This window comes from Hippichthys cyanospilos, chromosome 11 (assembly GCF_059441005.1).
Source record: "Hippichthys cyanospilos isolate Australia breed blue-spotted pipefish chromosome 11, RoL_Hcya_1.0, whole genome shotgun sequence".
Taxonomy (NCBI): domain Eukaryota; kingdom Metazoa; phylum Chordata; class Actinopteri; order Syngnathiformes; family Syngnathidae; genus Hippichthys; species Hippichthys cyanospilos.
This window is the reverse complement of record NC_142379.1, coordinates 14108958-14133616: the sequence shown is the minus strand read 5'-3', so window position 1 is coordinate 14133616 and position 24659 is coordinate 14108958. Positions and strand designations below refer to the sequence as shown.

At 37.0% G+C, this 24659-nt stretch overlaps 1 protein-coding gene across 4 annotated transcripts in view; it reads left to right on the top strand.

Annotated features, from left to right (window-relative positions):
• lsamp (limbic system associated membrane protein) overlaps positions 1–23374 on the top strand; it is a 368199-nt gene extending 344825 nt beyond the window's left edge. For 3 of the 4 annotated variants that reach the window (XM_088427837.1, XM_088427836.1, XM_088427838.1), the window contains 5 exons: positions 1011–1136; positions 13453–13584; positions 13963–14083; positions 17976–18124; positions 18562–23374. In XM_088427837.1, coding sequence (XP_088283963.1) covers positions 1011–1136; positions 13453–13584; positions 13963–14083; positions 17976–18124; positions 18562–18659 — 626 coding nt within the window. In that variant the 3' untranslated portion in view covers positions 18660–23374. The remainder of the gene's footprint in view (positions 1–1010; positions 1137–13452; positions 13585–13962; positions 14084–17975; positions 18125–18561) is intronic. The other variant, XR_015867227.1, reaches the window with a different exon arrangement.
• The last annotated feature ends 1285 nt before the right edge of the window (positions 23375–24659 follow it).

Genomic DNA, 24659 nt, shown 5'->3' with positions numbered 1-24659 from the left:
TATATACATATATATATATATATATATATATATATATATATATATATATATATATATATATATATATATATATATATATATATATATATGATTCGTGTATAACAGACGCACATGTATGATTCAGTCAATCCAATGGAACCAAAGGATTTTAAACATACTGTAATTTTGACTAATTGATCTGAGAGAACAGATAACTTCACTGTATGGTTTGTACAATAATTTGGGAAGATTTTTTCATGCTTTTGTCGAATGGAGACTGCCTTTGATCATCACTAGTGTGTGATTAATGCACCCCTCCACCCCACCAACAGTGTTAGAATAATTTATAGCTACTTCAAGGCACATAATAACAAAGCTATGAGGTAAAAACAAATATATCCAACTTCATCTTAACTTTTTATAGTGTTTATATGTTTCAATTTATCAAACTCCAAAAATGATAATTTAAAGTTTGCAGGTCTGACCTGAAATACATTATATTCCTCACCCAGTCCCCGACAAAAGGTGTTACAACCTTGATATATTTCCCTTACATTCCTCATTGAATGATAAACTAAAAATAGAAAAAAACTGCACCTTTTTAATTGATCCGTATAACTGACTGTAATCTTAGGTCATTTTAAACACATATTTAATCTACTGTGAATGTCTGAACTAAGAATCTACAAAATCATTTGCCTGTATTCCTGAGTCCTGAAACAGAAAATTAATCGTATTGTAAAGTTGAAGTTCTGTACCACAAAAACCTTTGAAAAGGTAAAAATAAACAATTACCCTGGAAACCTTCCTTTCACAAAAAGACACAAACAAGGTCAGCTTTTTTCTTCATGTTAATGGATAAGTGCTTCTGCCTGAACTCAAAGACTCAAAGTAGCTGATTCAAAAAAAAAAAAAAAATTATGAGCTATAATGGAGATGTCTTCTCGTGAAAGCATTTTGGGAAAGTGTCCAAAAGGCATTTTGAAATTACATGTTTACATGAAAATATATATATTTTTTTCTTTCTGCAGTTCCAGCCAACATCTACAAGATGTCAGAAGACATGACGGTAAATGAGGGGAGCAATGTTACGCTCAGCTGCTTGGCTAGTGGCAGGCCAGACCCGCTTATTACCTGGCGGCTACTCAACCCCTCAGGTAAAATGACTTGGTTCAACACAGATTCTTCAGTGAGCCAATCTGGATGCCTTCCCCAATATGATCATTATTTTTTCAGCATTCAAATTAAATAAATAAGCACAGGGAGTACACAGATGTTAAAACATAATTTTATTCTGACAAGTTAAAGTTCTGTAAAAAAGATGGTTGTATAAATTTAATTTCAGATGAGGATGAGTATATTGCTGTTTTAAGCAACATTTTTTGATATTGCTCAAACCTAAAGCATGGTATGCACTTTGAAAATGATGCATTCACAACATATTTTAATACATAACAGTGCCCAAAGACCCCAGTGATATTTTTTGTTCACACAATACAACGTTTTTCAAGTCGAGGCAAAAAAGTGAATCGAATGGAATATTGGAATAACAATAGACATTTTGTTTCAAGTCATGGTATTAGATCCATGGTAGGGCTAGGTGATATGGCTGGAATGCACATCACTATATAAGTATAATATTTCCATCCATGTCCATAATTAATTACTAATTACTAATTAAATTGTATTTTTTAACTATTCACTATCATGGGATTGACTGCTTCTTAATATATAATATTAATCCTTTTATAAGTAGTCAACAAAAATGTCAAAAGTCAAATTCAATGGACAATATTAAGATATAATGAACACCTCTTTTAACCAAATGTGCTTTGTAGAGCTGGGCAAATCACCATGTATGCATTTTATATCAGATGGATATTGAGTTTTTAAATCTATTTCAAATAAGATATTGAAAGATACAGTAAAGACAAAAAAAAAATACATTGATTAAAATTAATATTGAATTAAACTATCAATACAAAAAATACCATTAAAAATATTTGATTGGAATAAATATTCAAGGAATGAATGCACACATTTTCTGAACATTATAATGTAGTGTAAATGCCAGTGTTGTTGACGTCCATGTTCTGCATTGCATAGTACAGTAAATTAGTATTAGTATAGTAAAAAAGTATTATTGTTGATTCAGTTAAATTACCTTCATATGATGCTCATATAATGTAAATGTGTTGAGTAAGAATTACCGTCAACCAACCGTTGACTGCTCTATCATTTTAGTTGCCTCATCATCGTGAAATGCAATGCTGAAGGTTGAAGCTGGCTACCGTCAGAGCTGATAAAACAGGATCATCTTAATGCAAGAGTTGGAATAATCAGTTGTATTCCACATGCTAGTGTGCCCACATCGCTGAGTTGGCAAACAAGACTCACAAAAATGATTCTTGTGCCCTCATACCCTGCACTTTTCTTCTCCAAATGATCTCTTAGGTGCTTGTAATTGAAGTACAAATCTAGTGTTATATTGTAGCCTATCCTTACTGCATTCAAAATGTAAGAATTCTTAATTAATCAAATTAAAATAGGAAGGTTGGAAACTTTTTATATACTATAAAGAAAGTATAACGTTTCTACAAGGGAGAGATCAAGTGCCTCGCTAAATTAACATGGTAACCACGTTTAACTTTTTTTTTTACAGCTGATTGTGATTGGATCTTGGTTTGGAAATGATGTCTGTTTCTTGGTAGGATGGGAGGCAAAGGGGGCATTGCAATTGGGGTTGCTAACAACTTGCAAACACTGCAGTCACACTTGGCGTGTCTCCCCGGCGTCCATGTGTCGAATTCAGCGTGAGAGCATGTTAGGATGCTGATAACGATGCCTGGTAGTCTGTGGTTTCACCGCAGCATTGTCTGCCTGAGAAATAACAAGCCCTACTCAGCTAACAAGGCCCTCAAATTTGAGTGGCTGTCAAATGTTGTGGAAAAACGTGGCATGGACTGGAAAAGTTGAATACATGAGTCTAGTGATAATTTACACATTATTAACATTATTAAACACCTCGAAACGTTTTTGGAGTGCAGAACTCCGTTTCCTTTATCATTTGGTGAGTTAATATTTTCTGTGTTAATCACAGTACTTTTTGCCAATAGCAGACCCAAGACTGTGGGTAAAATCCTTTATGGAATTTCTACTTCTTGGACTCAACAGTTCTGCAATTATAATTTCACACTAAATCACAGAAGGATAAAGTGTTTTCCAGAGTCATTGACTAATATTATGGAAAAGAAGAATACTGTTTTGGACATATTCACATTAATGAAATTTGTCAGCTGCGTTTGGTCCTTCACCGTAGTGAACAGCAAATACAAAAAAAGTGGTCTCAGTCTCTTGCCACGTTCTCTCAAGCTCAGTCTGTTCACAATGAGAAGCAAACATTTTGTTTTCTTATTTTCTCTGCCAGTTGATGACTTGAGCTGCAATCCCTTTGTGGCAAACAATTCACCACAGCTGACATATTTGAATTGTAGTTGGAATGCCAATGTCTGTTTGCGGTAGACGACCAACCTTTTTCAAAGTAAATGAATCCTATGCACATGTAAATCTAGGCTACATTATGTCCACAAGTGTTCAACACTACCGGTTATCAAGCAACGCTAATATTAACTTTGCCTGTGCTCCTTTAACAGTAGTATTGAACTAAAATTTATAAAATTCCAGCCGGAGAAAAAAATTTGACTCAAAAGTCCAAAAGATCAGATCAAATATTTAAGTAGCCTTGGCCTAGTCTCTAAATTTGTTTATAAATAATGGTCAGTCGGCACGCTACGCATCCACTGACAGAACACAACCGCCAGTCAGCAACTGACAAAAAATAGGTCCGCCCTAATTCACTGAACCAATAAATAGAGTTTGCTTGTTTCCATGACATGCCGGATTTAAACTCAGAACAAGAATATGAAATGTCAGCAATAGATAAAAACACCATGTGAATGACACACAAAGAAACTGGCGATGGAGCCATCTATTTTACAATAGACTAATCTAAATTTAACACAAGTGTGCCTTTTGCATACAAACACTACTGTGTATTTGTAGCCAATGCAAATTTAGCCATCTATAAGTATAGGTATGACAAATTTTGTGTAATGTCATAACTGATAAATATGATCGCCAAACTCCTTCAGTGTTCTTGATGAGTGGAAGTAAGTCTTGACTTTTGAAAGCTTCTGAATTTTAACTATTGAAACAGGAAGTGTTGAGGTCAATACAGAGATATGAATACCGTGTAGCTTTACTGCATAGTAATAAACATTCAAATACTACAGCTTTTGATATGACAATAATATTTAATGCTTAGATTATAATGCAAATCCTAGGCTGCTGCTTTTACTCCTAATAGTGCAACGCTAGCATCATAAATTGAAAGGATAATATGTATAAGCTAAGTGATAAGCTTGCTTTATCCAATATATTAGCTATAATTTTTATACGAGCACAAACTGGCCCATTCCCATTCTTTTTCATACAACAAATGCAAAGGGATTGCCTAGTATTGAGCCTAGTATTGTCTGGTTGAGGCATTGCTCACAATGCAAAAGGTGTTCAGTACAGTAAATGTCAATTAGCGGGATGGATCCTCAGTCCAGATTCGGACAAGAGACATTGGTGTTTATCTAATGAGTAGCAGGTTTAAGTTGAATCAAGTTTAAGTGAAGAATGAGCTTCTTCTTGTTTTGTTTGTTTTGCTCCTTTTCCCTGTAATTGGTCAGATCTTGGCTCATTTTATTTTAAATAATGTTATTTATTTATTTACATTTTAACTAATGTCCCAGTGGAATTGAGGTTTGTGATTAAAAATAAAAAGTTGGATGGTAACAGCATTTCAGAATGCTAATGAGGAGTGTTGTTAGATGTGCAGCCATATTATCATTACTTATAGAAATCCTCAAAGTTACCGTACTATTCAATTATACATCTTTGCCTCTCTGGTGTAATCAAGTGTGTCAGTTATCTAGTGCAGCAGGGGAGACAAGAACACTGATCCTTTGATCCACTCAGGCAAAGACACATCTGGACATGTCAGCAGCTTTTAGAGAAAACTGAGTCAGAGACCATTTAAATTCCGGTCATAAACACTCACTTCATCATGATTCTCAAAGCACAACACTTCTGCAAAGCGTTTGCAGTCGCTTACCACTTTTTAAGTGACGGCCAGTAGCAATGTTTGCTCATCCAACGCCCTTGCACAAGTCCTGTAGCCCTCAAGGTCTTTCGAGTCTATGCCTAAACAAGCTACCTACATCACGGCAAAACTGACATCTGCCCAGAATAACTGATCTGGACCACTGCCCAAACCCTTGTGCCCTACGATACGTACAGCTGAATATGAAAGTCGAAACGTTTTTAGAATATTTCTTGGCTGGGCATACTTTTTGAGTTTTGATGCGGAATGCCCTTCAAAGCCAAACCGCAGTAGTATTGGTCATATTCCAAGAGAGAGTTTAGAAGAATTCTCCCCTGAATCATTACTTCAATTAAAAAAAAATAAAATAAAATAATATCTTCATCCGATGTTCTAATTGCACATTCATTATTCTTTTTTCTACTACTTATGTTGTTTATGGTTGGATTCGTAACCAGTCAGGCAAAAAGTGCATACAATACTGTAGATAGAGACAACCATCCACAGTCACATTCAATCTGCCACTGAGTAAAAATCAGATGAATGAATAACTCAGTAAATTGTTTTTTCATCCATTTGTCATTTGGCCATAGTAGTCAGATCCTATCTCAATAGGATATTGTGTACTTTCGGATTCTCGTTTCACTTTCAAACACAATCCCAAACACACCGTTTACACACTCTATACTCATATACAGTACACTATATGGCTCCCAGAAGGGAATGAGACAAGAGGCATTGTTGAGATATTCTGCATGCTCACTGGTCTAAGTGGCGTATGGGTATACCCGCATGGTTTTGTTTAAAAGCTGCAGTGATGGAATAGCCTTCTGATTGAGGCAGTGAAAAGGGCTTGAGCGAACAAGAGTGATCTGGGTCAGACCACTCCCAGTAGGACTAAGGCTGAATGTGTATAGAAATAGTTGTATTGCTGCTGTGTTTAAATTAAGGCCTGGGACATATTTGTGCCATAATTGCCAGTACATAGCCATTAACACTAGTGCACAACATGCACTTGGAGATGGTAGACCACTGGCATGCTAAAAGAGGCAACAGCACATTGATTTCCCTGCTGGATAATAAGTTGTTGTTTTAACAGCCCGAGGCACATGGTGGTGCAGTGGTCTCCGCCACGCAGAGGTTATTGGGTTACAATCTGGGTTCAGGCCATCCTGCCTCAAGCTCTCTGGCTTCTACCTCAATTCTAAAAACAAAAATGTTCAACTCAATTGTCTGTGTAATTGTTTGTCACTTTTTTGTCATGTATTACTAAAAAAGGAACTTCTGGGGTAGACACTTCATCACTCTCCCTTATAGATAAGGGTTCTATATAGGTAATAGAACCTCTCTTTACACACACACACACACACACACACAAAAATAACATAATAATAATAGTAAATAAACCTGAACACGAGACAGATCAAATTATTCTGATGGTAATTGTGTAATTCATGAGAAAATTGAGGGAGCATATAAACATTATCAATTTTCAAAGCAAAAATTTAATTCTGAAGACGTGGTATTTAATCCAAGTGTGTATCATGCTTGGGAATTGATGTCACGTACCCTACTTGTTCATGACATACTTTGCGTCTCGTCCAAGTCAACTAGGATTGGCTCTAGTTCACCCACAAGCCTAATGAGCCAGGCACGGAAGAAAACAACCATCTAGAAGTGCCAAGAAAATGTTTCTGAAAATTTGCCTGTTAGCACATCATGGTTTGGCCATATCATTTGTATTTGCTGTTTTATCAGCTGTATTTGCCACATATTTGGCTCAGTATACTATTGTCAATGGTAAATTGTTGGCTTGGTTATTCAAATGATGCTTTTGATGATACTTGGGTGATAGGACTTGCAGCAGATCTGAGATCAGCTTATCACTTTCCTAAATAATTTACAATGAGCACTATATGAGCACTATATAACTGACACTCCATGAAAATAATGAGCACAGCATGGCTTGTTTCCTGGTTATTCACCACTGGGTCTGGCTGAGCAGTGAAGCTCACTGTTGTTTGAAGTCATGAGTATACACAATCTCAGCATTTTCTACTGCAGTCTTTAAGCATTTTGTTAAGCCTGGAGTCATGAAAAACCTTAGTTAGCGTTGCTGTAGCCTGGAGGAACTGCGATATGGCCATTGTGCACGGTGAGACAAAAGGTCACTTTCTAGTCAACAGTACTTTTCTCATGCATACAACAGTCAAATTTAGCTAAGGTAATGAATAAATAATACAGTTATAACCGGAAACATCTTTCCGCCCATGGTTGATACACAAAGAAAAGTCAGAATCAGTAAGAAAGATAATAATCCTATCTCAAGAAGAACATTCATGATTTGGCACTTATGTATTTACTAAATTTGACAATATGACATTCGTGGTTCAAATCCTGACTGTGGCCCATGTAAAAAAAAAAAAAAAAAAAAAAAAAAAAGAATGAGGAGATATATTCAGCAAAAATATCACCACATGGCTGGTACAATGCAATGATAATATAAGTATTATAGTATTATATATCCTTGGTGTTGTATACAAAACAATCCATTTTTTTAGGTTGTATTACACAAATAACCGTTATTTGGGGTTATGTGCAGAACAAATCAGAACGTTAGGTCAAACAAATATTAGACTGGTTGTTTTTGACCCACAACTGGGTTTAATTGTGCCTCAAAAACAGATTTTTTTTTTCGTCTTCTTCTTCTTTGGATGGCAGCTAACACATTTTCTATCTGATCGAAGTCCGAAATTGACCTGACCACTCCAAAACTTAAATTCTTTTTACCACTACTGCTTGCTTACTGGTGCTTTTGGGAAGTACAATTTCAGATGTTAATATACAATTTCTACCTACAACACTTTTTGATTGCGCTATTCACGTTTGCCTGGTATTCTTTTCAACTCTTTGACAAATTGTTCACCTCCAGATTATAATCAGGGTCTGGACATATTGATACTGTACTTTAAAAAGCAATCATATTAAATGTGTTTCTTTTTCAATACAGCCCAAATTTAACATTCCACCAAGTTGTTTTAGATGACTGCAGTATGTTCAAAAAGTTCAAAACTCCAGTTCAAAAAGGGAGAATTTTGTCTGCCTCTTCTCCTGCTACGTTTGCACTGTCAGCAGCACAGCAGTAGAAGCAAGTTGTTTATGGAAAAGAAGTTGACAATGTTTTGTTGTCTGACTGCTAGAAAGACGTAGAGAAGGGTTGTTCCTCCTGCGCATATATAGTAGGCTACGATTGCCTACTGTATTACGACTTAAAAGCACATCAAAATGCCAAGTGTGACATACAAGGAGTGCATGCATTAATTTTGGGATAACTTCTATGTGTGATGTTTGGCATATCAAATATGACACACAGTTTCTGTGAATGTTGTAAGGCATTTATTTATATTCCATGGCATTCTCACCTCAGGACACAGGCATGCAATGACTAATATTTAAGCATTTAATTTAGTAATTTAGCTGATTGTATCATTATCACCACAGTGATGCAGGTGTTCACGCAAACTGTTAATACGGTAAGTGATAACCCATCTTTTCAGTCCTACTGACGACAGATAAATGTTTTTTTGAATGTATTACATGAAGTTTCAAGGGGACGCGAATACATATTTGTGAATATGTATGAAGAAAAAACACAAAAATATACATATATAGGATACCTATGAAGAAACAGCACTGCAGTCATCGTAACATGCAAAAAAGTCCTTATGCAAAATGACTCAAATAAGCTGTTTAACATAAATTAACATTTGCGTCAAAAAAAAAAAAAAGCAATCTTTTACTCAAGTGGTAAACTCCTGTAGATGAAAGATGCATGAGGATATGCAAATGATGCGCATCTATTTCCAAGCTGAAGTTTCTGGTTTGTGTTTCACAATCGTCACGCTTCCACTACGGGCACTCAGCCCTGCTTCCATGCTTTTTATTGATTCGGGCGGCAGGGCACATGAACTGCGTTAAAAAGTGACATGGAAATCTTGCACACCAATCGAAACCTAGCTATGCGCTGCTAATAAGGACCCACCAGCCATTTAGAATAAGTGTAATTCTTTCAAGAGTCTAAATTAATCCGCGTTCTCTTTCACTTTGCATATCCCCATAGGTAAGCCCTTGGCTTTCTGCAGTTTCATGTGAGGAGAAAGACAACTAGGAAATGTCTTTGTAGCTTTGCTCACATCAAGCCTGGAAACAAATTCAAGACTGGCAGAAAAATCAGCTAAAGTAGACATGATAGAGGGGATAGACGAGTTGAACATGACACCTGATCATGGGCCACTGTTTTCAAATAATGGTACTCGAGACAAGCTGCCTAATGTGCTTCACTCAGTCAATTTGTCACCTGTCTGGTGCTTGCTTGAAGCATACAATTATGTGTCGTACTGAGAACTGGAGGATACGTTAGTTTCAGCAACTTTCACTTTGAGAGCTGAAGGCAGGTCCGTTTTATTTATCTGTTTCTTTGTAATTCTGTAGCAGTGCTGTTTACTTTGAACATTTTGGTTTGTCGAACAACACGTGTGGTACTATATGTTTCCATGTACAAGTCGACGTCATGCATAGGTTGACCCCCCCCCCCCCCCCACACACACACACACACACACTTTTTTTTGTTTAACTTCAATTTGGGCGAATTTTAAGGTATAAGTCTACCCCTCACATTAGTGGTTACACACACCATGGCTGACCAATTAAAACACATGGTGTATGTTGTTAAAATTACAAAATTACGGAATTTTTAGACGCATTTCTACATCGTATATCAAATAACATACTGTAGCAGTTATAGAGGGGAGTTGGTGGGGCAGAAACGAGATAAGTGAAAGGCAATGAGCGTCCGCAAATGCTGAAACTAATGTTTCAAATAGAAGTCTCCAGAAATGTTTTGCTGAAGCCTTCTTTACCCCTCCACCTGCTGACATCCACGTCCATGTCTTTTCGCTACCTGTAATATAAAATCTTACCATACATTACCATCAAATAATTCAGTTTTAGTTCGCGCTAATACCCCAGCATCTTCATCCTCCATCGCCGTCACAAACACTTGCTCCTTTCGCCAGATTAGCGGTGAAATATCGATCTGATGCAGTGTAATTCCAGGCTTCATGAGCCTCTTCTGTGCACACTTTGAATTAGTCTTAATTTCCCCTAGAAACCTTCAAGGTGTCTTCATGCCCATTCATGCATACGTGTTCTAAACTCATCATAGAGACCTTAAGTCTCCTCATACCAAGCCTGGGCGCATAAACACATACACCCCTGTAATACTCACACATAGTTCCCTTTGGACATGATTACACAATCTATCTTCATTATGCTTCATTAAATAGATGATACACATTCACGCAGGATGTTGCATTTGAACCTACTGCATATGGTCAAAGATTTGGAAATGCTTCACGGTCATTAAAAATTTCTTTAGACTGTAAATCAAATGCATTCATGCTTGAATGATTTTACTTTCTTAACACACTAGGTGAGACTAATCAAAGTTCAATTAGCTCTTAATGAAAAAAACATGTTGTTTACACGCATCTCAATGACATTCTCTTCTTTGCTTAGGTGTCTTTATTTTCATTTGCTGTCAGTCTCTCTTCCCTACATCCCAGAATTGGGTTGCATTACATTCCTCCACTCCGTTCATTCTATTTGGCAATATCAAGGCAGATCTGTGTATTGTCTGGTTGAGGCATTGCTCACAAACACATTGAGGTTCATTTTAATAACCAACAATCATGATTTTAAGTTTTGTTTTGAACTCCACACAGTCATAAATACTGCAAACACACTGGGCTAGAATACTGGCAGTAGGGCAAGTTAGTCTTCAATACTTAATAATAGGCCTCAACCATTAATGCATCAAGGATATGTTATGCTGGTAGTCATTAGAATCAGACAGAACCTTTGGTCACTGACAACATTTTCAATTATTCCTTCAGACGGATCACATAAAATGTGGATATTGATCCCTCACCTCTCACATGCAAAACTACCTCTGATTAACTCACAATCGATTTTATAATAACTGTATTCCTCCGGCTTGTGTTAAATCAAAACAAAACAAACAAAAACAACAACAACAATGCTTTTCCCCACACTGTGTGTCTTTATTAATATGTTGGGTTTTGAGGATCCACATGCAATATACTGTCTGGTATTGTTTTTCTTTTTGAATGATAAATACTTGGGACAATTGTTATAGAAGGAGTAGATTTTGAAGGATAATCTTCACATATTCCACTTGACAGAGACTGTTCACCCTTTGCTTTATAGCTGAAGGTCCATTGAAATGATGAAATATGTCCAGGTGTCAGACAAATTTTCTTTTGTCTTTTTTCGTGAAAGTGTGCTGCAAATTTGTGATGCTCTTCACTGGAATTTCCAACTTTTAACAGAACCAAAATCAGAGACTAGCTATTTGTCGCTCCTAAAAAAAAGAGGCAGAACCCCACATACTAACTTAAAATCATGACATTGAAGTTTGTTCATATTGACAAGGGTTACCTGATGGTGTTTATCTGTCTCACTTTTGTACCTCATGTTCAGTTTATTTGAGCTACTCGTTATATAACATCCCAATGGATTAGATGCTTAATGTTTTAGAAAGAATAATATTTTACATGTTTGTAATTTTTGACCTTTATAACAGTTGAAATTGGCAGTGAATGCCCAACGACTACGACTAAGCAGATGACACAAATTACTGTGCATTTCTGACATCACAAGTGCAACAGTTGCTTGCAGTCACATATAAGAATATGGATTATGGGTGCGTTTTTGTTAATATGCGTGCCGAGTCGCAGATGTACCTCACCTCTTACCCACTGTCTGTGAGTATAAGCTCTAGCCCGTGCGTGACTTGTATTAGAATAGAAAGCAGATGGTTATGCTTCTTATAACGTTTGTAAATATCATTTATTAGTTGAAACAAATACTACCACACAAACACACACACACACACACATATATATATATATATATATATATATATATATATATATATATATATATATATATATATATATATATATATATATATATATATATATAGGTGTGTGATTGTGTTAAAGTGTTATGGACCTAACAAAAAAAAAAAAAAGAAAGAAAAGAAAAGTAATCCGACAAGGCAGGTAGCACATCCCTGTGAAGCTCGTTTGTCCCTGTGAAGCTGTAAACAAGTAAGCCAGAGACCCTTACCACTAACATCCTTCATGAATGAGTTGTGTGAATGGACAAACTGACCGATAAATGTGGAAAACACCATGATTAGACCATCCAGCACGACATCCAACAGAAGCCAGACACACTTACAACAGTGTGTAGAATAGTAACACGGGTATACATGTGTGTACATATGATATGCGAAATAACTGTACATGCTCTTCTTTACCTCGTGACAGATCGTTAAGTCATTCAAACTTTGTTGAATAATCCAAATGTAATTGTAAATGTAAAAGTTCTGGGGTGCCTTTTTTTTAACAAGTCTTTTTCTACTTTTAAATGAATGCTTTAATATGTGCAAGAGAGTTATCATGACAGCGTTTGAGGTTTTGTTGACATGATTAGTGTGCCTCACCCACCAGGGAAAACACACTTTATTTTTTTAAAAGTGAACATAAAGTGCCTTTACAGTGTTCGTGTACTGCAATAATGTATTGTGATAATAAAATTAATATTGTAATGTTACAATGCCTCTGATGTTACAATCCATGATAAAACGTTCTCCTCACCAATTGGTCACACCAAATAGCAAATCATGTTCTAATTGACACAAATATTTTAAATCCAAGTTCCCATTGTGATAATTTGACTTTAAAAACCACACACATATGTAGCAAAATTAAAACTGAAAACTCTGGCTGATGATGTCTCATGAATGAATTGTAAGCTTAATGGAAACGTTGTTTTGATGTTGAGGCCAAAGGATCGTACGCTGCTATCACTGTTCTCTGTTTTCACATAATCTGTTTATCAACAAAACGGTAGAATATAGTAAAGCTCCTATCTCACTGAGGGGCAAACGATGGCACGCGTCGCCTTCGATTTCTATGTTCAACGTCACTAATTTTCACCAAAATTTTGCCAGAGTTTGCCAAACATTTGCCAACAATTGTAATGTTGTTTTTTTTTTTGTTTCGTTTGTTTTACTTTGCTCTTGACACAAGGGAATTTTTACATAATAACCCTAAGGATAATCACAATCTTTCATTTATTAACAATGTCCATCATTCTGTCACCAGTTGTGGTTTAAAACAAGTAAATGTCAACAAATCTCAATCATGGCATCTGCTGCTTCTCTTTCTTTACAGCCGAGCCTCTGGACGGAGAGGAGTACCTGGACATCATTGGAATAACACGAACACAAGCAGGTCGTTACGAATGCAAGGCCAGCAATGATGTTGCCACGCCTGATGTCAAATACGTCAACGTGATCGTGAACTGTAAGTAATGACAGACTGCAGCTCAGTGCCATTTGGAAGCAGTATTCTCATCATACTTCATGTCATATAATACGGAGCAGAAACCGTAAAAGTCAAGAGGGAAAGACTTAGACGTATAGACGGTTGCGTGCGAGGCTGTGATGTCTGCAGCATGAGCACTTTGAAGCACTCTTCAGTACTGTCAATCAAAAGTTGACACTGATTGCAATGTACTTTTGGTGACTTATTTTCCGCGCATTATCATTCACATTGATATTTTGACGAATAGGCCTTTTCAAAACAAGCCTCAAACAACATTAATTGGCTACTATAGTTGCAGTCTTGTGAGTTCAGTTGAAGGCTAAATGTAACTGACATTAATATCCTGTAACTGTGCAGACCCTCCAACTATAAAGAAAACCCAGAGCTTGGAGGCTCAGCTGGGCCGCATGGGGACGTTGGGATGTGAAGCCACTGCTGTGCCCACACCTGAATTTGAATGGTACAGGGATGAAAAAAGGTAACATTTGTTTCCATTCAAACTCTCACCTGAGTGTTCAAAGAGCACCCATGTTGCCTAGTGTGGAATTGATCTACTTTATTCAAATGTGTGTCTCTTTGCTGCTAGACTGTACCCTATACTAGTCTCTGATGATGTTATGGTTAACAGTTCCCCTATAGTGACGTTAACAGTTCTGATGGTTATCTATTTTGTTGACTCTAAGAGAATATTTATACAAAATATATACAAGGACTAGATGCACGGACAACGTTCAAGTGAACAGATTCAAACCAAGAACCATCGTACTATGAAACAACAGCTACTGTTTTTTTTTTTTTTGTTTTTTTGTTTTTTTTGGTGTGAGAAGAAAGGATAAGTTACGACACCGTTTCACTTCAAAATCACATCCAATCACACATCCTGATGTAAGATGGCTCGTAAACTGGGTCAATTATCCATTGCCTAAGAGATTACTCCAAAAGATACAAGTTGCACAAAATCAAACACACTTAATTATAGCACAAGTGATTACGACCGTTTATCACACATATAACAAGAAGCCAGGAGGGAGGATGTTATTAGTCAGCGATCTCATCTAATGCTTCCTGCGTAGAAAATATTCTCTTCCTCATATAAAGAAACCTTTGAGCGCTTCACAGTTGGTCATAAGCAGCTCATCATTCCTTGATTCCCCCATACACTGCACAGTTGTTTGATGCGCGACTACGTTTGAAATTGGAAAATGTCACTTGAGAGTCTTTTGCCCGATCCGGTGCTGGCACCTTGTTGTCCACATTGTAAGTTCGTTTCTTGAGTAAGTACTGATTTAAATACACAGTTCTTCAATAATTTCAATAGAATAAGTTCAATAATTGCAAATGATCCAAAACTCCCTATGCCAAATGTGTTCTCATAGGTTTATTATAAATAATTTGATATTAATTTAATCTTTTGTTTTTTGAACAACATCTTGTAATGACGAGTATATCGTATTATAAAAGATGGGGAACTCAAGCGATATGACTTGACTCAAATTAGACTTGAGTTGCAATTTTTAGAGCTTCTGGTAAAGACTTGACTTTGACTTGGTATCTGAGAGGCTTGACTTGTCTTGAACTACGTGAACTACAAATCATCTTGTTTATAGATAGAAATCTCCATTTTAGCACAGCTTGCCTTTTTAAGAAATAAACAAAGATTACTGAAGATCATTTGTTGATTATCCTGTTAATAATAGTAAAAATAGCATGGTAAAGTGCATGACTTGACACCTACAAAATGAAAACACAGCAATGACAACATTCGCCACTAAAATACCCACAAAGACAAGTTAACTAACGTCACAGTTTAGCTAGCAAAATAAAGGCTTCTTTGGTCCAGTAAAAACAACGTCTAAGCTATTTACAGTCATCAATTAAATCATTTATGAGCTCAGTTACTTTTGAAGGTGTAAATATCCTGTTTATATAGGGACTAGTACAAAAGTGCATAAGTGTAATTTTTTGGGGAAATGAGCAAGATTGCATAATTTGACTTATGACTTGTTTCAACCAAATAGTGATTTGACCCGACTTGTTGGAAATTTGGTGGCAACTCGACTTGCTTGGTGTTTCTTCACTGTATCTTGGGACTTGCTTGCCTCTCACAGAGTATGTCACTTTTTCCCACTTCTATATTGTACTGTCCTATTGACCTAACAATGTAAAAAGGAAGCTTCTGAAGCATGGAAGTGATTTCGCCGCAGTGGAAAGCAGAATTGACACTCTGCTACACACTCCCTTTGTGAACGTGCAAATTGTGCCGGAGAAGCAGATGTTCAAGTGTAATGCAAGTGTGAAGGACTGAAGTGTAACGACTTTCCTGGATGATGACAGCTGGGACATGCTATTTCAATGTGGAGTAACCCCAAATTCCCTCCTCTCAGGTTGCGAATGTTCCATCTTAATGCTGCACCCCAAGTACTGCACCAGCAGCTTGCAATAGACAAAGATGGGAACGAGGCTGGCGTAGCCGGCATGAATGTTATCACAGATAAAGTCTCAAAAATAATAGACCTATCACACAAGTGTAAGAAAGATTTATGGTCATTCAAATATTTCGTATTATCTGCTGTTGTCAACTTTCGGAGATCTAAGTGGGTTTGTCCCCTGCAAGAATTTGGCAATGTGCTTTTTCACAGCCCTACCTCACTGAGAGGAACTGCAATTGGCGCTGCAGTTTCTCCTTGGATATTAATAGTAATGCACAATAGTAATACCATTTATCAATGCCTGGTTAGTTGATTTTACACTTTACTGCTCAGGAATGGAAGCAAATGTGCTCCAGCCTGTACAATATTAACTCCAATTTTATGGTAGTGCCCATATATTTGTTTTGGGGTGACTCATTTTAGAACACTAATTAAAAGAGAAAAGAGGGACTTGGATAATACACCATTATTTGCATACTGTGGATGAGGAAGAAATGCCTGTAAGATCAATAAACCATGTCCAATTTTCTGTTGACTATGTATTTTAAGTATTCATAATAGTTGACATCTTTAGTCCTATTTTTAAAATTGAAATAAACACATACTTAAAACGCAAAGATGTCCAATTCCCATTTTTACTAGAATACTGCAGAGTGTGCTGTAATTACAGATGCTCCTGAAAATAGCCAGACGTGTATGAAATTGAAATTAGTGAAACACAACATGCCAAACCTTTTCCAGAAAACAACGATTAAAATATTTAACTTCCCTCGTCAGTTTAAGTTCAATTCTGTATTCCAAGCAAAATTTTGAATTGTTTGTATGTTCAGAAGCGGAGAAAGAATTGAGCTTGATAAATTAACATAAAACCTCATTATGTGTTTGGAAGATTACACCTGGGAAGAAGGTGTTTAGCATAAGAAATGAATATTCGGCACAGTTTACTCAGTTGTGCTATTGATCCAATGAATGCATTCTTTCTAAATATATGAAACGGTAAAAGAATATTTGGCAACTAAATATATGAAACAGTAAAAGAATATGTGGCAACTAGAATTGTTGCAGCAAGGATTTTCTCCAACAAAAGTCTTGTTTCATGATTCTCATGTAAGTCCAGTTTACTGTTCTATATTTGCCAGTGTTATGATCGTTTTGACTCAGTCTCTGTTTTGCAAAGATAAAAATGAAGCGTAACATTATGAAAGTGTCTACGCGTGTCTCCAAGAGATATGGATTGCTAAAAGTTGTCATTGCTATTTCAGAGTCAACCTGAGCATTAATTTTGAAAATGCAGAAATATGTAAGTTGTTAATTAATTATAAGAGTGTACAAACATGGCAAACAAAGTTTGAAGTGAGAGTAACTGTAAAATCCCTTTTAAATCGCATTGACATCAGTCAATTGTAGTGCTGTGCATTTTTTGGGTCTCTAAGCATTTTTTTTTTTTTTTGCTTGTTTTTCTCTCGTCATGAAGATAAGGCAACGACAGCAGCTTTTAGATTGAGAAGAAAAAGCACTGTGCTTATCCTTACACTTTCTCATTCGCATGCACTCATCATCACACTCTCCTTCCAAGGTGCCCCAGCGGGAGTGATCCCAGGTTTATGGGTTTCATTTTCTTTTTTTATGTTAATGCTCAGTATGTGTCAGCATAAACTTCCGCCACCCCTGCTTGAAGTAGCCACACATGAGCAGGATGAAGTTCTCACACCTTAAATAAAATCTTCCTAATCATATAAAGGATATTTAGGATCCATTAAGTATGAGTGGGGGGAGTGATAGTAGCATGGTAATGCTTGCCAATTACAGTGGTTTTAACAAGTGTTGAAAGTGTGTAAGTCACAGTTTAAAATGGCATCATATCGTCTCCTCACATGCTTAAAACGTTGTTTTTGAGTTCTACTCCAGTCTAGGTTCACTTAAAATGTTTTCCTACTGCAGGCTGTCCAATGCCGAGGGCATGAATATCCAAGTCCTTGGCACCTATACTATTCTCACGATTACTAGTGTCACTGAAGACGATTATGGGAAGTATACCTGCGTGGCCTCAAACCGACTGGGTGTCCAAAACTCCAGCGTCTTTCTCTACAGTGAGTATGAAGGCCATTCTTTTATTTTCTGACAGTAATTGCACAGAAGTAGGTCATTAAGCTCTCACCGTGCTATGATTATGCCTCAGTCATTCAACTTGATGAGTAAACGTAATACGCTATCGTTGTCTCATGAGATTTAACACCGAGTCCTAGATTTTCAATGCAGTATCATCATATTGCTGTGAATGTGACATGTAAGGAACAATGACGTGCCGTCTTTTAACTTGAGCTGAAATCGCTGCACCTTTGACGCCACTTGGTGGAACAATACTGTCAACGCAGTCCATCTTTTTCACTACCATCCTTTCTAGCGCGGCTTGGAGAAAGTAGTATTCCAGTTTGATTTAAAAAAAAAAATATATCAACGAATCACACTCAAATAATAAAAATGCATTATAGTAATTTTCTTGGTCTCCTTGTCTGTGTGTGCACAGGACCTGGAACGGCCCGAGATATCAGCGGCTCAGCTTGCGTATCTCAATCACTGTGGCTCCTTCTGGCCTGCATCGTTTGCCTTTTCTTCAAGTGTTAATACTTCTCCTCTTCTTCTTTTCCCACTTGGCCTTTGACCTTCTCATTCACTTTCTCACCGACATCCTTATTACTACACGACCTTACCGCACCCAGACTGCTTGCATCATTAGCAACACCTTATGTGGTGTCAAGCACTGCTTTCAAATATTATGTCAAGCGTCTGGTTACGAATATGATGCCATAGACGCAAAGTTAAAAAGAAAAAAAAAAGATATAAAGGACAGAACAAGTAAACAGTGCTCTTTTAATGAATTTTGTTGCTCTTTTTACATATGTGCACACTTCTTTGTTCATGCTTTCTGCAGCTGGTTTAGAATCTGGTGTATTTGTGTCTTCATTGAATTAAACAAAGATATTCCACTTAGGAGGACGCCAACAATTGTTGGTCCCCAGAAGAATTGAAGAGCTCGGATATTACCGAGTGCTTATTGAGTGCATTAATGAGTTGGAATTATCTGCCAAATTTTACATGATGAGCTAGTGAAAGTAGGAATAGTTTCGAGATGCAGAATTTGTGTTGTCATATGGAGATCAATTAGACACCATTCAGATAAATGGATACCAACATATTGCATATACAACATGTTATTACTTTCGTAACCTTTTTTTTTCCAACTTCAGGTTTTTGCTACAATACTCTTGTAATCACCTGAATCAGCCTTTTCTCATGAGAATTGTTTAGGGCGTTGGATCAAATGTCAAGCAAGTGTAATATCTCGTAACAGAAGTGTTAGTTATTTTTTCCTGTTTTAAGTTAAAACGAAAATTGGTTTAAGGTAATGAAACGTTTTGGTTTTTAATTTATCATATACATGTGAGCGCAAAAAATACAGACATCTAAACGGAAGATGTGCACATGTGCTTGCGCAAGTATTTTATAACCAAAATACAAATAGTGCAAGTCAAGCACATGAGGCAATGAAGTTTTCACTAGGCCCACGTAAATACCCCTTTGTCTTGACAATGTTGCCACCTGTACATTCCAAGAAACATTGCAATTTTCTCCAAATCCAAATTCTATCAATGTACTATATTTGGTAAATGGCAAAATGAGAATATTGAAGCAAAGTTCATTCAATTCAAAAACATTTTTGAAACATATATACATATTAGTTCACCGAGCACCAAATGAAGTGTTTCAAGTCATTATTTGTTTCGATATTCATAATTGGCAGGAACACACAGAAATAAAATTAAAACATGCATTATTGTAGCTGTGATTGGCTGGCACCCAGGTCAGGATGTATCCTGTCATCTGCCCAAAGCCTGCTGCGATAGGCTCCGGCACACCCGTGACAATCATGAGAACAAGACGGTTAAAAGGACCCTTTCAAGAAAAGTCAACTTTTTTGCATTTCTAAGCAGTCCTTGTTTTTGCAGCCCCACCCGAGCCGATAAACTGACTTGAGAAAAACTAACGAGGACAGAAGAAGTTCACACCTCCCCTACACCGCCCGCGCACTGCCTGCGCAAGAATAAATACACGCTGACCTCATCCACGTCTTTTAGTTTCGTTTTGGTTCTGGAGTTGAGGAAGAGAGATCGCGCTGAAAGTCGACAATAATACATTAATGTACGTTGCTTGATATTGACATATTAAAAAACTAAATTCACTCTACAAGAATTTTGGTCTCCTCAGCAGTGTTTTCTAACCATGGGTACTCTTACATCTTAGGGTATGTGAAGACATTACAGAGGTTCATGGAAATATTTACAAATGGACTGTTCGTCAACATTCAAATGTCTTGGGACCGGTATGTACTGTACATGTGCAAATCTGCTCGTCCATCTTCAAAAAACTCCCCTGCCGCATAAATGCGTGTGTGCGCATAAAGGTTTTTTGTGTCCTTCATGTTTATGATTTATTTACACAAATGAGTAACAATGAATGTGTAAATCCACTAAATGGAATTTTAGACTAAATCTTCAAAGATTCTCATGGGAAAAGGTTGAAAATAATACTCTAAATGTAATTTTTATGTACATAGTAACATTTTGTATTCCTCTGTGATGAGGCAACCAGAGAAACTCGTTGCATTGTTTCTGTTTGAAGAGCATCCATACTGGCCAATGGCCAGTGGCCTTCACTTCCAGGCAGCTTGAACCACTTTATGCTCCATGCAGTAAACTACTCCACCTGCTTTTAGCTCATGACTTTTCTTCTGTACTCTAACAGATCAAAATGTATGACTCAAAGAATGACTTTTGTTGCCATTTTTCTTCTTCAAAGAAATCTGGAAAATTCCACCTCAGATATGTTGTAATACTGAAATCTTTTTTTGTATTTTCTCTAGTGTAACCCATTCGTTATACTATATATAAAATGTAATCCAATTATGTATCCATCCCCCCCCCCAAGTAATTGTTACACTGGGCCTTTTTTACATGGGCAGTGGAATGTCAATTCATACTTTTGGGAATTCAAAATGGGGGCAGCAAAACAGAATGTTTATTCACATCATGCTAGTCCAGCACATCCCCTCCACGCAACTGCTACAATGCTTTCAACATGTGTATTTCCACAGGTAACAACAGTTGCTGTTGTGGTCCTCATTTATTTCACCAAGTCTTGAGTTTTCCTCAAGTCACTTGCATGCTGTTTGGTCACATTCCCAATGTTGTGACTACTCCAAGTACTGTACTTTTGTGTATTTACACTGTCATGAAAGTGAGCCGTGTAAAACTGTCGGATCCGGTTTTCATTTTAAGCGATAAAAGCTCGTTGTGTACAAAAACATTTAAGCGATAATTCACACCTTGTAAGTGAAAATATCAGCGAAATACCGTTCTAAACGGAAGCTTTTTCTTTCTAAATGTGTTCATCATCTCTCAAATTAAGCAAATTAATTTTAACTAACATAAGCACGCTCATGTTAAGTAACTGGAATTCTGTATAGTGAGACGTTTCATTTTGAAAAAAATATGCTTCATTGATAATTCTGGCGACTGTTACTGAGGCGTTGCACGTGTCCATCCATTCAACTCCCCACTTTGACCAAGGTAAGCCGACCTATGTCAGTCACTGAGTAAGAATCGCATGACAGAATATTTGTCCTTTCATTAATCGACCACATGGACAACCAAAGATGAATTTTCACTAAGCAACTGCTTCTTGAACAAAATCAGAAACGACCCCATGTAACTTCCTGAAGGATGCTTTCACAGGTCATTTTAGAGTCAGACCACCACCCTACGTGCCATTCTAGTATAATGCCAAGATGACCATGACAACCACTTTCACAATCTTTTACAAGATATCTACCACAAATTGTACATAAACAAAGAAAATATTATTTGATTGTTCACAATACGGTCGCGTTTACGTACTTCATTAAGTGAACTATGTGTTTATTATTGTGCCTAAAGTTTGCAGTGGTGGAGAATGGCACTACATCATATTGAAAGTTGATGCTAACATTTAACGGTTCTACGTGGTTACCTCATTTAGCTACATGGCATTCGACATTATGAGCTCATCTGCCGTTATGATGTAGTACACTTCCATAAGCTTAAAAAGCAAACCACAAAAATAAACATATCAGTTAATACTTTTCCAACCCTTAATCAAAATCAAGCATTGCTATTTTTATTATTGTCAGTTATTTGATAAAACCCTGGTTGGATCTCATTAGAAGCGGTAATGATATTGTGGCTGGTAAATGTATTTCCATTTGAGTAATTCACAAAGTGATGTGCTAATAGGTTGTAATGCTTTCATTATGCACTGATAGTTATTCCGAACTGTTGTTTTTCTTTTTGTGCCGCAGGAACCGATATATATTCATCATGGAAATGTCATTTTACCTCCGTTAGGTGTTTCTAAATCATCAAGGTATTAAGATGATGACGCTATCTGAGCCAAACGCCACGTTGACATTCGGTGCATTACGCACCTCAATCCATCCAATGAATTTCTGCCGAGCATCCTGTTCAGGGTTGCGGGTGAGCCACGCACCAGTTGACTGTGCGCTCGAGACAGGGTTGACCCAAGACTGGTCATTGGTCAATTACAGGGCACGTACACTTTAGACAAAAACGATATTCAAAACTACTACGTGGAATTGAAAATGCTCAACTAGCCTATCATGCATGTTTGTAGATAGATGCTACTCAAAACAGGAAACTTTACGACATGCACACTCAATCAATCAGTCTTTTATTTTCCCTCAATTGTGTCCCTGCAGTTAGCAGTCAGCACCTGGTTCGTGTTTTACATCTCACCACTGCTGAACTAGACACGAGGCAAGTGGCGAGCAAATGTTCAAGGGTGACAAACATTTCTAATTCTTTCTTTATGTCCTCTGTGTGTGTATATACAGTGTGATGTTTCTACGGTAGAATGTTATAAATTCAAGCAAAGCCAAACGCTGCAAAACCTCAATCTGAAAATGTAACTATTGCATTTGTACTTAAAAAAAAAAAAAATCAATCAAGCATTAAGGAACAGCAATGTCCCACTTTTGTCTATTTTACTTACCTTTATTATGGCATAAGAAAATTGCTGTTTCTGAAAAAAAAGGTATGTAATAAAAGTAAACGAGATTATGTTCATAAAAGAGAATAAAAGTTGTTTGAAATCAGTGTTATGTATTTGAATGTGACTAGCGATGTCGTGTAACTTTTGGAGGTAGACACACGGAATCTGAACTGAAACTGTTGTGTTTATTCCTATGTAACATGCTAATAAAAGAATATATGTATTGTTACAACCTCTCTGACAGGCACTTTTGTATATTGTGAAAACCTGCTCTTCAATCACTTCACACACCACCATGCATATACACTGTCAGTATGGAAAGCTGATTAAGCATTTATTCATTCGTTGGCTCTGACATCTATTCATGTACTAAAAGTACTAGTACAATTTTTGTCCTCACCAGTAAAACAATTCTGAGCACACTAAGAATTGTTCACTAGTTAGTTGGTCTAATCTGTACTAGGCTGTGTTTCAAGAATAGCTTTTTTCCGACACGGCCTTTCACTTTTTTTACATATTTTTGCTCAGTACTTAGATCACTGTGACATACTAGTAGGACTAGTAAGCGTTGCAAGCCAATCTGGGCGTAATTTGACCAAAAAAAACATTATTTTAGGTTGTTGTTGTTTTTTTAAACCTTCTAATGCAGGTTGAAAAATCTGATGTACCTTGACCACAATGTCAGTGAATAACACCATTCTTTTTATTCAGCAAGCAACTGGGGTTAGAGATATTGATTTGGAAAAAGAGTCAATGACTCATCAACTTGTAAAATTCACCCTGGTCACCCTGGTCTAATCGTGTGGTCAGATGGACTCATAGCATCAACAATCCCCAAAAGGTCCTTTTTCAGTAATTGTATAATGTTCTCTATTGAACTATCGGGAAATAAAAACAGATGAGTGAGTTTGGAGCCTACAGTATTCATTTCATAGGTCTCAGGGTGTTCTTAGCAGAACACCATCAGACCTGCAAAATGAACTGAGGTCCATCGTCTGAGAGCAGGTTGGAGAGGATGTCATTGAGTCATAAAATGTGCTGGATTTAAAGTCACAGTCTTTAGGGGAGTAGGCAACCTGGAGGTGAATCATCTTGGAAAATGTGATTGCACACATAGCGGTGAAGTCCAGAACCGTGAGGGGCCAAGAATGGAACGATTGAATGATTGAATCCTGGCTACCAAAACCTCTGAGCAATCAGAAATTGAGTCCAGCTGACTCCCAAATGACATCACATTTGATTGGGGTCAATCGCCCTTTTCTCCGATTCCAACTGGTGAGCCCTCGCAATCTTAGACACAGCTATGATCATCTATTCAATAGATTTGTTCAGTGGAATGACCGTAAATCCTACCTAGTGCACCTGGCCCGACGTTCTGGATGGAGAAATCGAAACGGGTGATATAAGCGCCAAATGGGAATTCTGCAGGGGTGTGTGGCTCTGTTTTGTGGTCTGTGTAAAACGAGAAGGGATCCCCCTGCCAGTACATCCACACCTATCACAAGAATGATGATGACTAGC